At 34.7% G+C, this 21,296-nt stretch overlaps 1 protein-coding gene across 1 annotated transcript; it reads right to left on the bottom strand.

The window, feature by feature from the left end:
- Window positions 1–6,323: 6,323 nt before the first annotated feature.
- LOC140172792 (very long chain fatty acid elongase 4-like) lies at window positions 6,324–18,564 on the bottom strand. The gene is made up of 7 exons (XM_072195922.1): window positions 18,240–18,564; window positions 14,063–14,160; window positions 13,120–13,307; window positions 11,293–11,373; window positions 10,011–10,182; window positions 9,208–9,335; window positions 6,324–6,757 (listed from the first exon to the last, which is right to left on the bottom strand). Exons 2-7 carry the CDS (start codon window positions 14,118–14,120, stop codon window positions 6,587–6,589), a joined length of 798 nt encoding a protein of 265 aa, XP_072052023.1. The 5' UTR covers window positions 14,121–14,160; window positions 18,240–18,564; the 3' UTR covers window positions 6,324–6,586.
- Between the last annotated feature and the right edge of the window lie 2,732 nt (window positions 18,565–21,296).

The following is a 21,296-nucleotide window of genomic DNA, read 5'->3' as shown; positions in this document are numbered from 1 at the left end:
GGTAAAAAAGTCACTTTTTAAACATTTGCCCTTTGAAATTTCATCACAAAATATTTTCAAGTGAAACAAGAATGTTTTCCCCTTCCATGTTTGCAAAAAAAGTAAATTTTGATTTTACCACCCCTACCACCCATATCTTAAAACTAGGATTGTCAAGTTCCTACTGATTTTGCTTGTTTGTATCCATACAACCACATATTGTTATTTTAGTGATAGCTGCTAGGAACATTGTGTGAAAATAAATGCAGCACAAAAATGTAAACGTTTACAAATATTTGAGCTTTCCAATTTAATATTCATGATTCAGTTGCTACTCGATGAACTGTTAAAACATTACAGTTCTGTGATTTTGCATTGATATTATTGAATACAATAATCCTGAGAAATATACAAGAACTATATTTAACAAGAAAGTTAAGCTGCTTTTGAATACAATTCTTACACATGTACATCCTATTTGCTTGATGTAATGATGACTCGCATACCATTTGAGGAGTTTAAATGCAGAAAAATAATGTTCAAACTTCCAAGATTTTAATTTATGTTTAAGGATATATCGTCACCCTGCTACGATAATTGGCTAAATTTTTTGTAATTTTAACGTTAAAAAGTGAGCTGTTGTAAACTGCTTATCCACAAAAATAACCTGTTAAGTAAAATGTCAAAGTTTTAGGGGCCTGAGCTTTCGATCCTAGTAGGATCTTAATCAAAGGCCTTTGATAAAGATCCTGCTAGGATCGAAAGCTCAGGCCCCCTTAAACTTTGGACATTTTTGTAATTTTGAGAACATGTACAAATTAATTATGATTCAAGCATGCATCAGTTACATAATCACCCTATTCATTTCTGATTATTCCTTTACATTTGTCTTATTATCATTTGTTCTTGTGCAAAGATTGGTGAATAAATGTTTACATGTATGCTTGAACAATTTCTCATATTTGTTCTAAAAATGTCGAATTAGAACACCCTGTATATTCACGTGTGATACAATCTGATACAACCAAGATAAAGGAGGCTACACTGAAATGTATTACCATAATCAATATACACAATACCCAAACCTGTGATTTAGAGACTAGCCTCCTCCACAGCTGGTTAGTGATTCCGCTTACTTCACACAAACTGTCTGTCAATGATAACATCACGCAGGCCCTTTTTGATTGGCTGATGTGATCTCTTTCTGCAACATCAGCAAGAACAACTTGAAAAAGGTTTTCAATATGTTAATTGGCTACTAAATATTCATGAGTCATAACCATTGGTGATCATGATAATGAAATGGAATGTATAAGTTCCTGTGTATAATTTCTCTTGTCATATGAATATAGCCAATCAGAAGCCAATCAGTTTATAATTTAAACAGTTTGTGTTGAGTAGAATCAAACTGACAGTGGAGGAGACCAACTGCCTCTTTAAGACTGGATGTAATCAGTTTGCATCATCTTATGTAAAAGTGGAAATTTTCAAGCATTTATTTTGTTGTGCTTTACCAATTTTAAACTTTTTCACTTGTTTTTAAAATACACCATACACCTCACAGCTTCCTTAATTACATTGATCAGCATAAAGGAATATATTCACACTAGTGAGTAGTGTTATTTATGCGATAGATGCTTCAAACATGAAATGTATGAGCTATTTCAAGCTTGCTAATTAACATGATTAATAGACTTCATGACTCTGGTACTACTAAATTCACCATAAAAATATATAAAATGTCAGTTTATAAACATTTCTGATTTGGTTTGATTTTGCATAGATATTAAGTTAAGCTGCTTTTTGAATAGATTTCTTACTCCCTATTTACATATATCAATGACAATATCATTTTCTTGGAACACCCTGTATAATCATAATGAGATTCTATATAATCCAACCAAGCGAAAGAAGGCAATATTTGAAATGTATTATTATCATCAACATGCACAGTACCAAAACTGCCTCATTGACATTGGTTAGGTTTACATACTGTACAAGTGAAAATATGTACGCTTTGCTGATTTTTAACCCGCTGTGTGAATGCAAGAAAGTCATATGTGCAACTGCTGCCTCATGTAGGATTTTAAAATACCCTTCATAACCTGAGGCACCTTGTCCTATCTGAGCGGGCCGATCAAAACAAGAACTACCCTGTATTTACCTGATTATCTCAGAATTCTTTTTCTCCTGAAATATCAGTAGTACACGGCTGTAAACCGGTGTGTTCTGTACATATTAAAGGGAATCCGCCATTGCTTCTGAGATTTATACAATGCATCAGTGCTCACTATAGCTCACTGATTTCTGCGATTAAATCCCCATCTTCAGTTAGGACAAAAATTTAAATGACAAAAAGCAGCTATTGAACACAAAATTTTCTTGCACTCACATGACAAAGTGTTTCACTTGTTCTTAAACAAGCCATTCTATACTTTGTTTCACCTCAAGTTTAGTGGTGACTTACATGTAGTTATATATTTTGCTGGTCAAATTGCGCATGCTAATCTAATCCTATAGAGTGTATACTAGAGTGGCAAGTTTTCCCTGATTTAAAACACCAAATTCCGCGATTTTGCATGCGTGGTTTTAAATACTAAATTCCGTGATTTAATTTCAATTCCGTGTTCATATTCAGGGTAAAAAGAAGTTACTTGCATTATCTTTTAAGCCTGATATCTTTGAAGACTGACTTCATTTTCATATTTCTACCTCACATCTCATTATTTTTCTTCATTTTTATTTTTCTCAGGGAAAAAAACCTGTTTTCTGCGAATTTGTGTGTTTTCCGTTTTTTTTCATAAATTCCGTGAATTTGTCTGTTTTTCCGTGACACAGAATACTTGCCACTGTAGTGTATACACATGCATACAAGGGCTGTTTGTCAGCATACTTGTGGCACAAAATGCGAAAACATTCTGACATCACTACCAAACTTGAGGTTATAGTATATATCAGTGGGTTGTTATATGAAAGATAGAGATAAAAAGACTAAATCGCATCTGACGTCAGGGCAAAGGCGCACTGTGATTGGTTGCCGACCTGCGCAGTATGGCATTTTCTGTCTAGTTAACAGAATTTCAGATGCGAACTAGTCTTTTTTTATCTCTGTCTTTCATTATATTATTTCTAATTATTACACTTCATGATTCAGCTGCTGAATATTATCATAAATATAGTACTGTAAAATTACAATTAAATTTTACAAACAGTTCTGATTTGTTCTGATTCTGCATAGATATCATTGAATACAATAGCCTGATTACTATACAAGAACTATGTAACAAAAGAAGCTCAGCTGCTCTTTGAATAGATTTCCTATTCTCTATTAACCTGACGTAATAATAAGCCTCACACACCATTTATGGAGTTCTGATGCAAAATGCAATGGCTGCCATGTGTATATTGCAATTGATTTTTTTTCTATTTACATAATTTTGTATGTGCACTTAATTCTTCTTATGGAAATTCTATTCTAATGAATTAACTATTTATATTCTCCATCTGACTCATTAGCTCAGTTGGTAGAGCATTGCACTACGAACTTACACACTATACCGCTGTATCTAAATACTCGACAGCTTTGTAAGGTCAAACTTTTCACTGTGAGGTTACCACGCTTGCGCAGAAGCTGTTTTGTGTGACCTTTATGCTGATTCAGTGACCCGTGTTCACTCTCTCACGCTGCACTGCACTTCCCGCCGTGAATCAAATCATCCTCCAGACACGCTCCATAAGATATGCTAATGCATGGAGTACAAAGAATTACTTTGATCAATACCAGTTAAACAGGTGATTGTATTGTACTCCATGCATTTGCATGTCTTCTGGAGCGTGTCTGGAGGATGATTTGGCTGAGTAAAAATAAAAACATGTTTCTCATCCGGGTTTAAAAAAAAAGGAGGAAGAAGGGCTTGAGGCCCTTTTTTTATTGTTCTGGTAGGTATGCCCCCACTAGTGATCACAGAACCATCCAGAAGTGTTTCTTGCATATTAGCAAGGCTATAGAAAACATCTCAACTTCCAAAACATCTTTCTTCAAAAGTTTTGACTGAATTAAAAACAAATTTGAAGCGGCCTCAAACAAAGGAAGCGGGAAGGGACGAGAAATATGTTTTATCTTGATCTTTATGATCTTCCGTGCAAGCACCCTATACACGTAGAAACGGAAAAATCCGAAATATTGCGCAAATTTGGTCCAACTTTGGCGTAAATGTAACACAAAACTCGAAAATGTAACACATTAAAACTTGCACAGTGTTATACAGCGTAGTTTTCCGATGATGGAAAAAATCAAAGTATTCATCGAAAAAGTCCATGAAATTGTGAATTTTGCGATGAAATTTATACCCCAAAATATTCCAGAATTGTCAACTTGCCTAAAAATTCTGATGATCAAAAAGATGTGCGCTGAAAAATTTCATTACTTTCCTTATTTCTTCACCGATTTTCAAGGTTTAAAAAACTTGGTGTAGATTGCCATTTTGTCTAAATGCGAGTAGAAAGTTGTCAGATTCAAAACATCATTCAACCCTCAAAGACCTTTCTAAAATCCCTGTGCCGAACACACAAAGATTAAAAGTTCGGCAAACATCGGCAGGATCTCGCTGAGTCGACTGTGATTGGTCCAGCGGCTGGAGCATGCGCGAGTAATTTAACAAGCATTTGGATACAGTAATATTTGTAGTGCATCGGTCCGGTGATCCGAAGGTCCCAGGTTCAAATCCTGGATGGTCAGTGAAATTTTTTCACTGGCTGTCATTTATGTATGTGGAGACTTGTTTTAAAAACCTTTCTCATCTTATTTGTGAAATCTATTATGATAATTACTCACATTATATTATAAAAAAGCACAAGGCAGTGATTGTAAATTACATTATATTATAACAAGCACTTATATGTCACTCTTGTAAGGCTAAGAGTGCTGACAAATATAACTTAAATGTACACTGGCATAAACAGAGAGAAATTTTCTAATCAACACTTTTGTATCTGAACTCTTCATTTACATAACAATTTGGCTATTCCATTTAAAGTTCACACTACCCCTGTGGAAGATTTAGCTAAATTCTTCCACAGAGGGATTGTGAGTTTCAAATAAATAGACAGTTGGGTCAACTTCCTTTTGAAATACTCACTCCAGTTAAAGATATACATGTAGGTAAAGCCATAATACAGAGGGAGTATGGGTTTCAAAATGATTAAACCTGACCAATTTGAAAAACATATTCCCCCTTTGGAAGATATTCCCAAAATCTTCCACAGGGGTAGTGTGGATTTTAAATGGAATAGCCCATTATGTGCTGCCTCTATAAACGTTTGCAAATAACTGAGTAGATTGTTACCAAAGTAAGTACTTCCAACAGCTTGAGTAAAGCTAAACCTGAGAGAACTTATTATGAAAGACGACACGCCGATCGATGAGAGTCACGAAAATGCAACTTGATGACGAGGGGCCTCATATGTCTCATGGCAAGGTTCACTGTTCACTGTTCAATGTAAATAGACTTGACCAGTGATAACCCAGAAAACACAAAACATTTCCAAAAACATTTGAAAAAGGTTAGAAAAAGTTACCAGAAAATGTTTAAATGTTGGGTTATATAAAGTAAACATAAAGGGCAGAAAACGTTTGAATAATATTTGAAAATATTTTTGATAACATGATGCAAAATATTCTGACATAATGTTATTTCATTGTTGACAAAATATTTTGCACAAAACGTTTTACCGTACTGACGCGAGTATAGTCCCACCCGTTTTGGGTGAACATTTTTCAAAATTGGGGGTGGGACTATACTCAATTTCAAAAAAATTTTTTTTTTTTTTTTTTTTTTTTTTTTAAGTTTTTTTTTTTTCGGTTTTGTAGTGTCCCTAGACCTAGACCTAAATGCTAGGATCATTCATAATTGACCTAAAAAAAAAAAATTCAAGATATTTTGTATTTTTAATATGAAAATTGATAATTTGTATTCATGTCATTAATGATTTCAAAATGCATTGAATTTGAATGCATTTTGAAATCATTAATAGATTATGACATGAATACCAAGTATCAATTTTCATATTAAAAATACAAAACATCTTGAAATTTTTTTTTTTTTTTTTTTTTTTTTTTTTTTTTAGGTCAACCATGAATGATCCTAGCATTTAGGTCTAGGGGTCCTGGGACACTCCAAAGCCGAAAAACTTATTAAAAACTTATTAAAAATATTTTTTTAATTTCTGAAATTTTTCGAAAATTTGGGGGTGGGACTTTACTCGAAGGTGGGACTATACTCGCGTCAGTACGGTAATAACATTTATGGTAATGAAAACATTTATAATTACAACAACATTTTTTCAAATGTTATTGTACATTATTTTCTGCAAATTTTTTACAAAATATTTTGTCAACACTTGAATAACATTATGTTAGAATGTTTTGAAACAAGCTTCACAAATGTTTTTGAATGTTATTAAAACGTTTATACCATTACAAAACCTGCATTTCAATGTTTCTATAAATCGTTTTGTGTTTGCTTGGCAGTACTTACATGTTTTCAACCCCAATCAAATAAAAAACTATGCTGGTTGGCATAAAAGATAACAATGTCAAAAACCTAAATCATACTTTATGCTTCCCCTCTTTCTTACGGTAAGATTTAGCGTAGAAATTACCGAACAAGATGATCATTGAGATGGCATACAAGAAGACGGCGTAGTTAAATCCCTGTGGGAAGGGGCAATCTGTTGTCATGTTGTATCCGGTATGGAAAACTACAGCAAAAAACTGAAGCTGAAAGAACAAGTCAAAAATAAAACAATTGCTGATTATACTGTTTATATATTATGATCAACCAGCACAGAATGAACTTTAACTTTTAAAAAAATCTTGCAATGAATACATTGAAGGGGCATTTCGTGATCCACAGCCTCATCCCCCCACTTTTCTCAAAAAAAGTTGAGATTTTTATATAACTGGAAACCTCTGGCTACATAATGTTTATGTACAAAATATTTCTTGCAGATTAATTCGTTTTGCAAAGATATAGTGAAATTTGAATTTCGTTCTGGTGTACCAGAACGAAATTACAACGCATTGTCTATGGAGCAGTGTATACACATAATCATGCATAACTCGCAAACGCAAAATCGGAATCAACTGAAATTTTGGGAATAGGCTTTTTTCGTGGATATGTACTGAAAAATGTCATAAAAAGAGGATGCTAGGATCACGAAATACTCCTTTAACATTGGTATGTTTCATGCATACACACTGCTTAAACCATTAATTCCTATTAAACCCGCCTGCACAGGTACACCATCGCCAAGGTACCTGACTGGTACACACACAGTACCTAAACAGTACCAATGCTGCAACTGCAGAGGACCCATCAGCAGTGGTACTGCACTGGTACTACACTGGTATACCCCCCTGGTACTGCACAACACCAGCCAAATACCTTAGTGAGGTGTGCCTGTGCAGGTGGCCCCAATACAATCTTATAGTGTATGTGGTCATGTTTTTTGAGGTGGGCACCCAAAAAAGGTGGAGCTGTCACATTTTCAAAAAAATTTTCTCTTCTTATTCCTATATTTTTGCTCAAATCCATCATGAAGAGATGGTTTTGGTCTTATTTTGAAGATAAATTATTAATTTAATGAAAAAATAACAAATACAGTTGAACAAATGTATTAATTAATTGCAACTGCTTAATTAAGTTAATTAGTCAGGGGTGGAGCCGGTAGAGGAGGAGCCGGTAGAGGAGGAGCTCTGTGTAATTTCAATGGGAAGTTGGGTGTTCATTAATAAAATTTGTTCACTTTGTTGCCTAGTAGAAGTAAAACTGCATTTGCATAATGTTAATCTGACTTTTTAACTTTCTATAATTATAATTGCCTAGGTAATCTTAATCCATTTAATAATTAAGGATTTAATGAGCTAAAGTTCAATTAATGCAGTGGAATGTGTGTCATGCAATACAATGGGCTTTAAATTTTGCATTCATGAAAAAAGGAATGAAAATAAATTTCATCTGTCATTTAGATCTTTTGGTTTTAAATTGTTTTAAATCTTCTCAAAGGAGATTATTACAGTCAAAGGATTTAATCTGATGACATATTGATCTCTAGCTATTGTTAGTTTATTGGTGTAGGTTTATTGTGCATACATGTATATATGCCTACATGTAGGCCTACATGTACCATTGTGACAAATTATTCAATGTATATTGATTTTTGGAACACCATATGGGAATTAGATATTTAAATGTGATATTATAACAATTCTTTAAACTATTTTGAATACATTTTCCAAATTTAAAGTGTATAACTTGCTTTCAATTAATGGCACTTAGGGAAATTTTACATTAAATTAAGCAAATTAAAATACAACTTTTTTCACACCCTGTATAACGCAATGGGCTTAACAAATATAGTGCAAACTATATATTTTATGAAAGGACTAATTGTGTACATTCCAAATATCAAGTTCATTTTCCAATTTAATATACTATGTAGAAATATTGGAGTGGTAAAGAAATTTAATTTTTAGGTATTTTTGAGTGGAATCACCCTGTATATTTTTTGGCACACCCTGTATATCCACTCAAACTTAACAGATTTGCATTCCTGACAATATATGCTTTATAAAAATGTATACTTTTACATAGTTTTGGTGAAAACTTTTAGAAATATAATCAGAAATACAAAAAAGGAGTTGATTTTTGACGAATTGCAAGATGTGACGCAATTGGGTCCCACCTCAAAAAACATGACCATATATGGATGGTTTGTAATACAAAGGAATTTTCATTTTTTTTCATTTTACGGTTTAAAAAATATGTATCCCGTACCCTGTATATCGTACTGTGTGTCCCTTCTCCCATACACCGAGGCACTGCAGGGCCACAGATACAGGATGCACTTGTAGTAAATGTAGTTTGCAGTTTTGCTGGGACCCTGGATAACAGACTTTTTGATATTTTCTTTGTTTTAAGACTTTAAATATACTAATTTTGAAAAAAGGTCAATATACATGTAACCCGGTGTAAGATTAATATTGCAAGAATGAAATTTGCAATAGCACCACCACCCTCCAAGTTTTGATTGCAAAAAGTTTACCAACTCCCTGATTTATAAATTATTGTAGATACTGAAAACTAAATCACAAATGTTTTCCCTGACTTTTTAATTTGAAATTTCAATTTCAATTTTTGAATTGAAATTTCAATTTTTGAAACTTACCAATTGTAACTGTGTCATGTACTTCTTCCACCATAGATATTTTTGCATATGAGGCCCAATGGCAGAAAGGCAATAGTATGTGTACATTACTATGTGTACAAAACAGTTGAACATGGCCAAGAAGAATGCTGCAGATAGAGAAGAAAATGATTTATCACTAAGCTTTGTTGTAACATTTCCATAAAAATACATTTTGGACTGCTTTTCCACAAAATGTTAGTTTTCACTGTCAGATATGTCCCCTTTTAATTTGACCTAAACAGTAGGCAGAACCAAGAAAATCGCTATTTAATAACAGCACATTATGATGCCAATGCATGCACTTCATTGAATACAAGTCTGTTTCTTGCTGTTGATGTGCTATGACCTTCCTGCATGCTGCATACGTACAGTGTTATAGCATTGCATACGCCTTCAACTAATAGTACTTTGTAATAATTAAATGATTTATTCCATTGTTTTATTCAAAATATCTAATTTTGTCACAAGTACAGCACCTAATGACTTGATTAAATTACATTACAATTGTGTAAAAATTTTGAAAACAAGGGCTTCCTACTTAGCGCATGTTACAATATGGTTTTAACAGGTTCTACATGTATATGTACAAGGGTAATATTGGCATGCACAAAATACCACATCCTGCACTTACTTTCTCCTCCTCCCCCCCCCAAGCCACCAAATAACAATAATAGTACTAAATGATATCAAACATGTAGGAATTGCTGAGAATCATAGACTTTGTGAACCTGAGAACTTGTGTATCATTGCCAAGTACCCTAACAGCTACACCATGTACCTACCTTGTCCGCCTGCTATATATTTGACCCCAAGCCACCAGTTGACAATCATAGTACTATGATGGTAAACATGCAGGAATGATACTTGGTTGTTCTTCTTCCGTAACACAAAGAAAAATGTATTTAGAAGCTCGATGATTTGGGAGAAGAAATACCACCAACAGACACTGGCCATCTGTGTGAAGATCAAACAAGAGCATTGGATCATACTAATTATACATGTATAATTAATAATGAGGCGGGACCTTGGGCTAAAAGCCTGTGACAAATCACAGCAGAGTCACTGATACCCTATCCTACAAGCCCGCAAGGCAAGTGGAATTTCGTCATCAAAGTCAGCAAAACAGACTCAATGCTGACTTCATATATCAATCCATGACATTACATGTGGTTGACATGGATGTCTAACACTAGGATACATTCTTCCATGTAAAGTATGTGTCCGGTTGCAAAATTCATGAAATATTTGTGTTGGATTACAAAATTTCCAATCAGTCATGGATTTTTGTCCTACAAAGTGATATGACACTTGACCTGATCTATGTGTGAAATTTAGGGTGAAATGTCCTGGTAAAATGCTAAATCAGGAGTTCTCTAGGCTGGCCATATGCTGCCAATTATGGTTGGCCCTTTAAGGGGGTACTACACCCCTGCCCAATTTTGTGCCTATTTTTGCATTTTTCTAAAAAATTATAGTGCATTGATGACAAGTAAGATATGTATATCATATGGGCAAGGACCACAACTACTGCACTGGAAATTTTATTTCAGCACAGGCAACAGTTGTGGAGTTACAGTCAAAAATGAGTGAAAACCAATATTTGATCAATAAATCAATAACTACTTGCTTTGAGTTTCTGAATTTTCAGTGCCCCTATAATATACATATCTTATTTGTCACCAATGCGCTATAATTTTTGAGAAAAATGCAAAAATATGCACAAAATTGGCCAGGGGTGTAGTGCCCCCTTAAAGTTGCAGCTCTGATATGTATAGTAAACATAGCAAACAAAGGTGTATTTGTCCCTCAAACACAAATCTTTAAAATGATTTTGGTCCTCTGTGACCTGCCAGCAAACATAATGGAGGACCCCTGCCCTAAATGCTGATGCGTAGGCCATGTGTACCATGACATTACTCTTATTAATAGCAAAATAGCCTGCAATTGGGAATCTAAACATGCGGTGTTAGATGATCAGAGTCATTCTACACCATAATCTATATCAATCCACACTGTTATGAGTCCCGCCTACTACAAGCTGATCAGAGTAATAGTTCTGCTTACCCTTCGTGCTAGAGGATCATTTGAATAGTCGACTGGTTGACATTTGTAGCTGTAGTTGGCCAGCCATGATGTGACTCGAAACTGAAAAGAATACAAATTTGGAAATCACTTAAGTTTTACATGTACAGTTTTGTATAAATATGACATAAAAGAATGTCCAGTCCCCAGGTCCAGTCATATGCAAGTGTCATAGAATTTAAGGACTTGAATGCATTCACAGTGTGTTGTGTTTTATTATGGAGGACATGAGATTCATCTCCTGCACAGGGGTGTATTTTTCAAATGGAGTCACCCAATAAAGGTAACTCAAAAAAGAAAATGGGAATATACTCCCAGCACTAATGTGGCCTATGCGTTCACTCCGTCGGTTGTGCTACGGCATGGTCCTTTGATGTGTGAATGGCCATCTCCCACATCATTTACATACTGTGTTACGAACATCACGTATGCATTCAACTAAATATTTCCATTGTGATAATTCAACAATGGTTCCTGTGCTCTATTCAATATCTCTGATTACAGCACCTGAAGTCTTGATTTTTGCAGTGTATGTTAGCTTAATACATTAACATCATGTAAAAAACAGAATTTAGAAAAATATTGAGGTGCCCTGCTCCGCAAATGTTACAATATTGCTTGAAAATGTATGATTGGGTTATTAGAGGATAGAAAATTAATTCCATGAACTTATTATTTGTAATTTTAGGCCAAGCTCTGGCACTGTATCTCGCGTCCCCAGCCCGTAAATTTTGTTATGAGGTGTGTGGTGCAGAGCGCCAAACTTTAGGAACTAAGAACTGATTAGGGGGCAAGATAGGGGCTTGATGAACTGAAATTTCAACATTTTTGTGGTGGTCTGTGTGAACTAAAATTGGACCAAATTACAGGCTTTGTAGCTTTGTAAATTTGTAATTTTAGGCCAAGCTCTGGCACTGTATCTCGCGTCCCCAGCCCATAAATTTTGTTATGAGGTGTGTGGTGCAGAGCGCCAAACTTTAGGAACTAAAAACTGATTAGGGGGCAAGATAGGGGCTTGATGAACTGAAATTTCAACATTTTTGTAGTGGTCTGTGTGAACTAATATTGGACCAAATTACAGGCTTTGTAGCTGAAAAAATTTAAATGCAAAATTTTTCCAAATTTGAGCTAAAGAGCTACAATTTTCAGAGTTTTAGGCTCAATGAACTGGAGCATGATGCAAATGCAGGAACTGCCAACAAGAGCCTGAAAAGGGGGCCCTTGACCGCAGCACATACCCGTACCACCTTACCATGTGAGCGACCCCCTGGGGCTCCTAGCTCACGCTCGGCCTTTAGCAGTATCCTCGTTCATCATCTCATCCCTCGTATGTATTTCCTTAAGGCCAAAAAAAATTGTTTGTTTGTCCACGTCCGACCGACCGTGTAACCTGGTCCCGACCGTGTCTTTTTTTTTCTTTTTTTTAATTTGTGTTGAATGTGCTAGTAAAACAGTGGTTAGTGTAAATTTAAAGAAAGAAAATGTAAAGAAAATGAACAGTATAACATGCAGAACCATCTCAAGAGTTAAACCAGTAAAGTGCTGTGTGTTTTGACTTATTTACCAGTCTTCAAATTGTCAGTGCAATATCTGTAAAAAAAAAAAAAAATCCGACCTACCGACCAACTGTTTCATAAGCCTCTATGGACAAACAAACCTTTTTTTTTGCCTAATGTATACTTTGAACCATGTACCAATACATTATATCTATTAATTATTTATATTGCATATAGTATGTTGTTTATATTTTTACGAGTGGATGAAATAAACTGAACTGAGCTGTACTGAACTGAACTGTACTGAACTCACCTCATAAAACATATAAACAGATAACGCTACTAAGAAAAAGTTGTAGACGACTAGAACAGGCTTGAAGTCAAATGGCTTCCTATTGGCCATCAACTTTGGTCCTATCCAAAGGAAGACAAAATATGCTGCAATGAAGCCTAATGCTGGGAATGGTGTTCTCATCAGTAGCCAATCCTCAACTCGGGGATCTGAAAAAATATGGTGTGTAAATTATTTAAAACATTAATTTACATTACATAAGAAGCATGTTGTTGGCCTTCCAAAACAATGATGATATTTAAGAACAATAAAACAGTGTAATATGATTTGCACTTGGGAACCCATCTTCCAAAGAAAATGATTGGCCCCTAAGGCAAAAAGAAAGTTCTTTGCTTGTCCTCATCTGACAGACTGTTTCGGCAGTCCCAACCATAAACCTTTTTTTGTTAAAAAAGTTTTTTTTTTTTATTTCCCGAAATAAGTCAATCATTAACGTTTTGTCTGAAAACTGAAGATATAAAAGAAATATACCATTTCCTGCATGTTTCCCCCATTACCTGGCTAAAGGTTTCCATAAATTGCATATTATCATTACTTACTTGTAAGTAAAACCTATTATTGTTGAACTTAAAAATGCATTACTTATTTTAAGTCTGCCAGACATGTACATATGCCATGAAATTGGGTTTACTTTGAATTTGTATTTGGTGGAAATTCTGTGGTCAGTGAGTGTTTCAAACAAGTACTTCAAATTATATAAAGATGAAAAAAAAATTTCCCGACCGACAGGCCAAACTGCTGAAAGTGTGGACAAACAAACAATTTATTTTTTTGGTCCATATGAGCAACAAACTGAAATGGCAGATTTTAAATTACCATATATAGCATTACACATTAGGCTAATTTGAGTCAGTACTTTTGAGTATAATCCAGACATACATAGTTGGTAATGAACTTAACTTACCAGCCACTTCAATCATCCAGTCATAAAACTCCGTTATTTTCTGTACAGCTGCAGCCATATTGTGGAATACTAGTGATCAAAACCTGACGTGCACGATTCTATCAATGAGAAAGTTTAAAAGAAAAAGAGAAAATTTTACACATAAAAGTGCACAAAGTTTGGAGTAAGAACTTGCCAGTTGCAATAGCTGCCCTATAGACAATTGGCAATTTCTGCATGATATCTGACAGCTATTGCAGATACATGTAGGGCTTTCTTGCACTAACTCCTCTGGAGGAGGATCTGTGAACCAAAGATTTTTGACAGTTTCTGCTGAAGTGGAATACAATCTACAGACCCTACATTTACATGTAATGTGCCACTTCCAATCATTTATTTAATATCACTGAATACACACAAATATCCTACATACTACATACATAGGCCTACACCCAAAGGCACGTCACAGCAAGATATTCCCCAAACAGTATTGTCCTAAATATTTGGAGAGTGAATGGTAAACAACATTGAAAGGTATGTGTACCTGTATGTATGCTTTTTTACTACATGTGAAAATGAACCTTGACCTTTACGTTTGCACACACTTTTCAAGAAGTAGAAGAAGAAAAAAGTAGCACTGTATTAGTGGCAAGTTTTGCGTACAATTATTTTCCCGATTTGGAGTGAGAGAAACATTTTAGCAATTGTTATATTTTGCAGATGCTCAATGCAGTTTTGCCCTATACTTGCAATACATTATTACATATATTAAGCTACCTGTTAATTTGTAGATGAATCTCTATTTGCAAAATCTGCAAAAATAAAACCCTTGCGAAAATAAAAACACTTACAGTATTATATATACCATACTGAAGTCAGTGACCCTGTTTTATAACTAAATTATTGTTTGCATTGCAAGTTTATCAGTGAAGTATGAAAACTTGCAATGTAAACAATATAGTTACACAACAGTAGTCACAACAGATAAAGACTCTATGCAAACTTAAAAGGTTAAAGTTCATTTTCACTTGTAGTCAAGTATGTATACACTAGGCCATATAAAATTAATGTTTTGGTTCTCATCCAGAGGATTTTCATGAATTGATGAGGGAAGGTAGTTTTTCCCCAATGTAAAATTAGCATTGTTAGTAGTTTTGGGTATTTTCTTATAGTGCTTGAGTAAAGGAGGAGACCCATTTTCTTTTCTTTTTTCCAAAACTGTCTGGGGGATAAAACCACCTAGAGTACCACAAAAAGACTCAGAAGTGCCATGCATGATCCTTGTTCTAATAAAGCATTCCAAAGTCTAAAAATATTTGAAAAATCCGAAAAAAAAATTCTGATTTGAAATCCCTGAAATTGAGGACGGAGGGAATGAGAACCAAAACACTATTTCTTTCAGCCCAACCAGTCAATTATCATGAAGCATGCCATTAAAATTAATAACTTAGTGGAGCATTTTCAGTCAAAAGATTGATTTCTTATCATGGGAATAAACTGCCAAAAATTTCAAAAGAAAAAGGAAATTGGTATTTTCTATGTGGAGAAAAGTGACTGGAACTAAATGTAAAAGGCCCTGTACAAATTTTGACTTGCCGGTACTCGAGAAATCTACATGTAGCTTCAAATTTGCACACAATAGACTTCAGTCTGCTGCTATCATCTTTCGGTCGGGGTTGGTTAGTGCTGACATTTTTTGCAACAGATGTTATTTATACCGTTACAGTTTGATCAGCTCGTAATCGGCGGGAATTACTAGGGTTTTACCACTACGCCGAAAAGTAGAAGTAGACCCAAAAGAGTGGTATAGTTGAGCTATCTGGTCTATATTGTTCAGGGCGGCGCCAGGGTATTTTGATAGGCGGGGCAATACACTTTTAGAAATTTGTGATGAAATGCACAAATGAAGCCATTTGATGCACCATTTTCACCCTTGTTTGGGTTATTTATTTATTTTCCAACCGCATATTTTTATGGATTTCATCCTGACTTTTGGCAACAGAATACTAGTAAGCTCATGGTACAAATGTGCACGAAGTGCGCGAAAATTTGTGATATTGAAGCTAAACTGATGGTGAAATTTGGTGGAAAAGTCAAATAAAGTCGTGTGAAGCGCGCAAAAAATTGGTACTTTTTAGGCTAAAATGGCCAAATACGAGGTTACTTTGGTCAGAAACCCACATACAGGCGTCAACATTGGGGAATGATTGTATGGACCATCTACCCTATACGCCTATGGTCACAATGCGGTATATGTTAAGTTGCATTGTATATGATATGCCGGGGGAAGATAGGCACGATAAAATGATATGAATGGGGAGTGTCTGGAAGTTGGAAATATTTTAAAATGAAAGCCGTAATCAGGAGCGTAGGCAGGAGGTAGTCACCCCTCCCTCCATCACTAAAAGAAGAAAAGGTTCACTTTGCGAGCGTTTTTTATGCTTTTTCGGTCAGAAAATATGTCAAAATTTGCCCATTCCTCTCTTTCTCTCCCCTCCCTTTTTTCTCTCCTTCTTCTCTTTTTCCTTCCTTTTACCTCTTTTTTTGCAAATCATAGGGGGGAAATTGCCCCCCTGCCCCCCCTGTGGCGCCGCCCCTGTGTGTATTAAAGAAAATAAACAACCGTCATAGGTCTTGAATGAATAATTTATGATGCTTCTGGCGAGATGTCACGAGGCAATTCTCAAATAAAATATGTAGATATTAATCCGCATTGTTATAAGGCCCGTCGATTACGAGTTGATCAAACTATAAATAATGTTGAAATGTGGATGAAAATTATTTTGATTTCATGAGTCAAATTTATGTTTGGAGTATAAGATTGCCCAAAATTTTGTTGAAGTATAATTTTAGCAACATTTTTTATGCGATCACCCGTTGTGATCAGCTGTGTTTACTTCTGAACTTCCACTGCTTTGCTTTTACACGGTGTAATGCTTCAGCAATTTTGACTCTAATGCCTCAAATGCGAACCTCATCAGTGAGCAAATTTGTGGCTAGACTTCTCGATCAACCTTTGACACATGTGGCATATGGGTAAAGTGCAACGGAACAACCTAGAGAATGATATACATGGATCGAATCCATGGGTTCCTGAGGGCCGATCTCAGGGCTGATGACACACATTCGATGGGTGTAAGAATGATATATGTTATTTATTATGTATGGTATACTTTCATGACTTTACATACATGTAGTACAACAAGTCATGTACCGGTACCTAGATTTTTTTCTCAATTTGAATTTTATACCTGTATTTCGAGCTACGGTACTGTACTTATCAAATCATGTTTATGATATCATTGTCATTTGTCAATTTGCTCCAGTAATTCATTTCCCCCTTGTCTTGTGTCTTGTCCGTCCCATCTTGTCCCTGTCCACTGAACAACATTATTTTCCAATTTAGAGGTGGGGCCAAGCTGAAAGCTCACCTGAGTTTAATGGCCTCTCCTCCATATTTCATAACTTTTTTACCAGATTTATTTGGTATACATCCTGCAATAGAATAATCTAAAAATGTTCCTTGTGTAAATTCCGCTTTATTTTACTAAATTATCAATCTGATCATATTAATCACCATATAACATTCTCTATTTGTATATATATAAATTTAAAATCAATGAACTTTTGCCTTTAATTCATTTACAGTATATTGATCACATTGATCAGCTGTACCATGCATGTTGAGTATTTTCTTATTACTTTACTAATTTAAATTAATTTTGTTATTGTATATAATTGTAATGATTTATGTGATTTGTAAATCACTATGTAACATTCTTCATAGTTATATAAACTATATTACGGTATATTTAAAAAATATATCAAATATTGTTTCTAAGTTTAATTTCCTAAGTTTTGTTAGCATTTTATATACACTGTATTGATCATATTGATCAGTTTAATATATCATGGCTTTCATGCATGCTGAGCATTTTCTTGATTACATTGATTAATTATTGCTTGAAGTTAAATTGTATTGTATTATTATATTGAAGTTTGTATGCCATTGATGTAACTTATATGCCTTTGTATATGGAATATGACATATAAAACACATAAATGAATCCCGGGAATGAATCATCATAAGCTTACTGATTCACGCCTTTAATTCTTGTGCATGGTCATGTTTGTAATTTCAAGCCTGTATAAACACTACCAATAAACTATCAGGAATACTGACCTTTTATATTCTTACCTGAAATATTATTATATGACCCGGGTTATAATTAATTTTGTGCCTTCCGAAGAAACAGACATGTCTCGGCCTGAGGGAACGGCTTTGGCTATATACCGGTAGTCTCATGTCGTGCGTCATCTTATGAATAATAATGAGAATTTTACCAAGATCGGGTTTATATGACCTAATAATAAACTGGCAACTTAGTCAAATAGGACCACCAGTATACAGGCGCACACCACTAAATAATCATTCACACTGAAATGCCGGTATATTTACCTTGAAAAATACCTCTCGTTTGAAACGTAAAGGAATTTAGTGTTATAATACCATAACAATGCTATGCGGCGCGCATCTTTAAACTTTGGCAGTGGGAAATAATTAGACTTGCCAAAGTCGTCTTTATTAATTTGATAAGCATGCTAATTCTTATTATTTCAATAAATAAATCTTAAAATAAATAAATATATAAATTTTAAAAAAGAAAGAAAGGAGAAAAGAAGGAAGAACTAGAGCAACTGTGCCCTTTGCAAGGGCACGAGGTAAGTTAGGCGGATAACTGTGACGATCTGATCAAGCAGCAATACTGTGCTGGATAGTTTTAATTTTAATAAGACTGTTTCATTAATTGCGGTTTTAATATACCTTGATTGTGGAAAGCTTGCATTTTGAAAACTTGACCTTTGACCTCTGTATGACCCCCTTAATGACCTTAAATGCATTTTAAAATGTTTTCAACATGTTTAGAATGTGTAAAGGATCATTGCATTTAAATTTCAACTCAATTGGAGCATTTTGAAAAACTTGAACTTTGACCCCTTTATGACCCCTTAATGACCTTAAATGAATTTTAAAATATTTTTTAAATGTTTAGAATGTCTTAAGGATCATTGCATTTAAATTTCAGCTCAATTGGAGCATTTTGAAGAACTTGACCTTTGACCCCCTTTATGACCCCTTAATGACCTTCAATAAATTCTAAAATGTTTTAAACATGTTAAGAATGTCATAAGGATCATTGCATTCAAATTTCAGCTCAATCGGGGCATTTTCGGTTGAAATGACCTTTTTTGACCCCTGTGACCTCTCGCATGACCTCTGACGTTAAACAACCCATAACTTTTGTAGCCAGCTACCCTATACTGCTTGTGACTGAGTTTGGTCGAAATCCGATCAAGAATGTGGCAGTAGTAGCAAATTGTGAGAAAGAAGAAAGAAGAAAGAGGAAACTAGAGCAACTGTGCCCTTTGCAAGGGCACGAGGTAAGTTAGGCGGATGATTGTGACGATTTGATCAAGCAATACTGTGCTGGGTGCTGGATAGTATTAATTTTAATAAGACTGTTTCATAAATTGCCGTTTTAATGTACATTCATCGTGGAAAGCTGGCATTTTGAAAACTTGACCTTTGACCTCTGTATAACCCCTAATGACCAGAAATGAATTTTGAAATATTTAAAACATGTAAAAAATGTCATAAGGATCATTGCATTTAAATTTCAGCTCAATTGAAGCATTTTGAAAATTTGACCTTTGACCCCTTTGTTGCCCCTTAATGATCTTAAATGAATTTTTAAATATTTTTAACATGTTAAGAATGTCATAAGGATCATTGCATTTAAATTCCAGCTCAATTGGAGCATTTTCAAAAACTTGACCTTTGACCCCTTTATGACCCTTAATGACATTTAATGAATATTAAAATATTTTAAGCATGTTTAGAATGTCATAAGGATCATTGCATATAAATTTCAGCTCAATTGGAGTATTTTCGGTTAACATGACCTTTTTGACCCCTGTGACCCCTTGGATGACCTCCGACGTTAAACAACCCATAACTTTTGTAGCCAGCTACACAATACTGCTTGTGACTGAGTTTGGTCGAAATCCGATCAAGGATGTGGAAGTAGTAGCAAATTGTGAGAAGAAAGAAAGAAAGAAAGAAGAAAGAAGAAAGAAATGGCAAGAAAGAAATAAGTTAGGCTGCCCGCCTAACTTAAGAAAGAAATGGCAAGAAAGAAATAAGTTAGGCTGCACGCCTAACTTAAATAAAGAAAGTTTGTTTTCTTAAATTGTATCGAGATCCATAAAATAACTAGAGTCAACAGATTCTGAGTACAAGCCGCCGCAGTTGACCTTTGACCCCTAAACTTTGACCTTTGGGGTCATAAATATTATTATCTTTTTAACATGTTTAGAATGTCGTAAGAATAATTCCTGTTGAATTTGAGCTCGATTGGACCAATTTCGAAATTTGACCTTTGACCCTATAACTTGACCCTTGGGTCACGGATGGGGTCAACTGCTCTTGCATTGTGCTTAGGATGTCATAAGAAAGATTCCTGGTGAATTTCAGCTTAATCGGAACTTATACATGGATTTTGATTTTTTAAATTTTTGATTGACCTTTTGACCCCTTAATGACCTTTGACCTCAATGGAAAAAAAAAAAAAAACCTTATGTACACCGACAAAATGTTTAGTTCTTGAGATAAAAATTCTTAAAGTTATTCAGCTAAAAACAGGAAGTAACCCCTTAATGACCTTTGACCCCCAAAATAAAAATACCATGCATACATCAGGGAACACTGATTCATGTGTGATGGTTATATTATTCTGGTCTGTTTACATTAAGAGATATAAATTTTTTGAACATTTTTGATAATTTTAGTTTTTGACCGGAAGTAACCCCTTAATGACCTTTGACCCCAAAACTGTAGGCATCCTAAAGACCCTGGCTAGTAGCGATGCATGTGTGTTAATGGCGACTCTCTGCTATATAATTTGCAAAGACAGTGATTTTTTGAATATTTTTTACAAATTTTTCAGACTTTTACCGGAAATGACCCTTAATGACCTTTGACCTCGATTCTTTTTGATAAGTTTTAAGCACTGCCACATGTTGATTCATATACATGAGTCTCATGAGCATTGCATGTAATTTGTGGAAGGAGTAGCATTTTTTGTGAAATCAACATTTTTGGCCATAAGGTCAAGGTCAAAGGTCAAAGCCAGGTCAAAGTCAAATGGATGGTATGGTCTAGCCCAGTGGTCATTTGGCTCAAGTATGGTTGAAA

This window comes from Amphiura filiformis, chromosome 2 (assembly GCF_039555335.1).
Source record: "Amphiura filiformis chromosome 2, Afil_fr2py, whole genome shotgun sequence".
Lineage (NCBI taxonomy): Eukaryota > Metazoa > Echinodermata > Ophiuroidea > Amphilepidida > Amphiuridae > Amphiura > Amphiura filiformis.
This window is presented reverse-complemented; position numbering and strand designations above follow the sequence as displayed.

Coding starts and splice junctions, on each gene's coding strand:
- LOC140172792 (XM_072195922.1), bottom strand. CDS start 14,120: ATGGCTGCAGCTGTACAGAAAATAACGGAGTTTTATGACTGGATGATT. Junction 11,374..13,119: donor CTGTTTATATGTTTTATGAG/GTGAGTTCAGTA, acceptor TATTCTTTTCAG/TTTCGAGTCACATCATGGCT. Junction 9,336..10,010: donor ATATATAGCAGGCGGACAAG/GTAGGTACATGG, acceptor CTCTATCTGCAG/CATTCTTCTTGGCCATGTTC.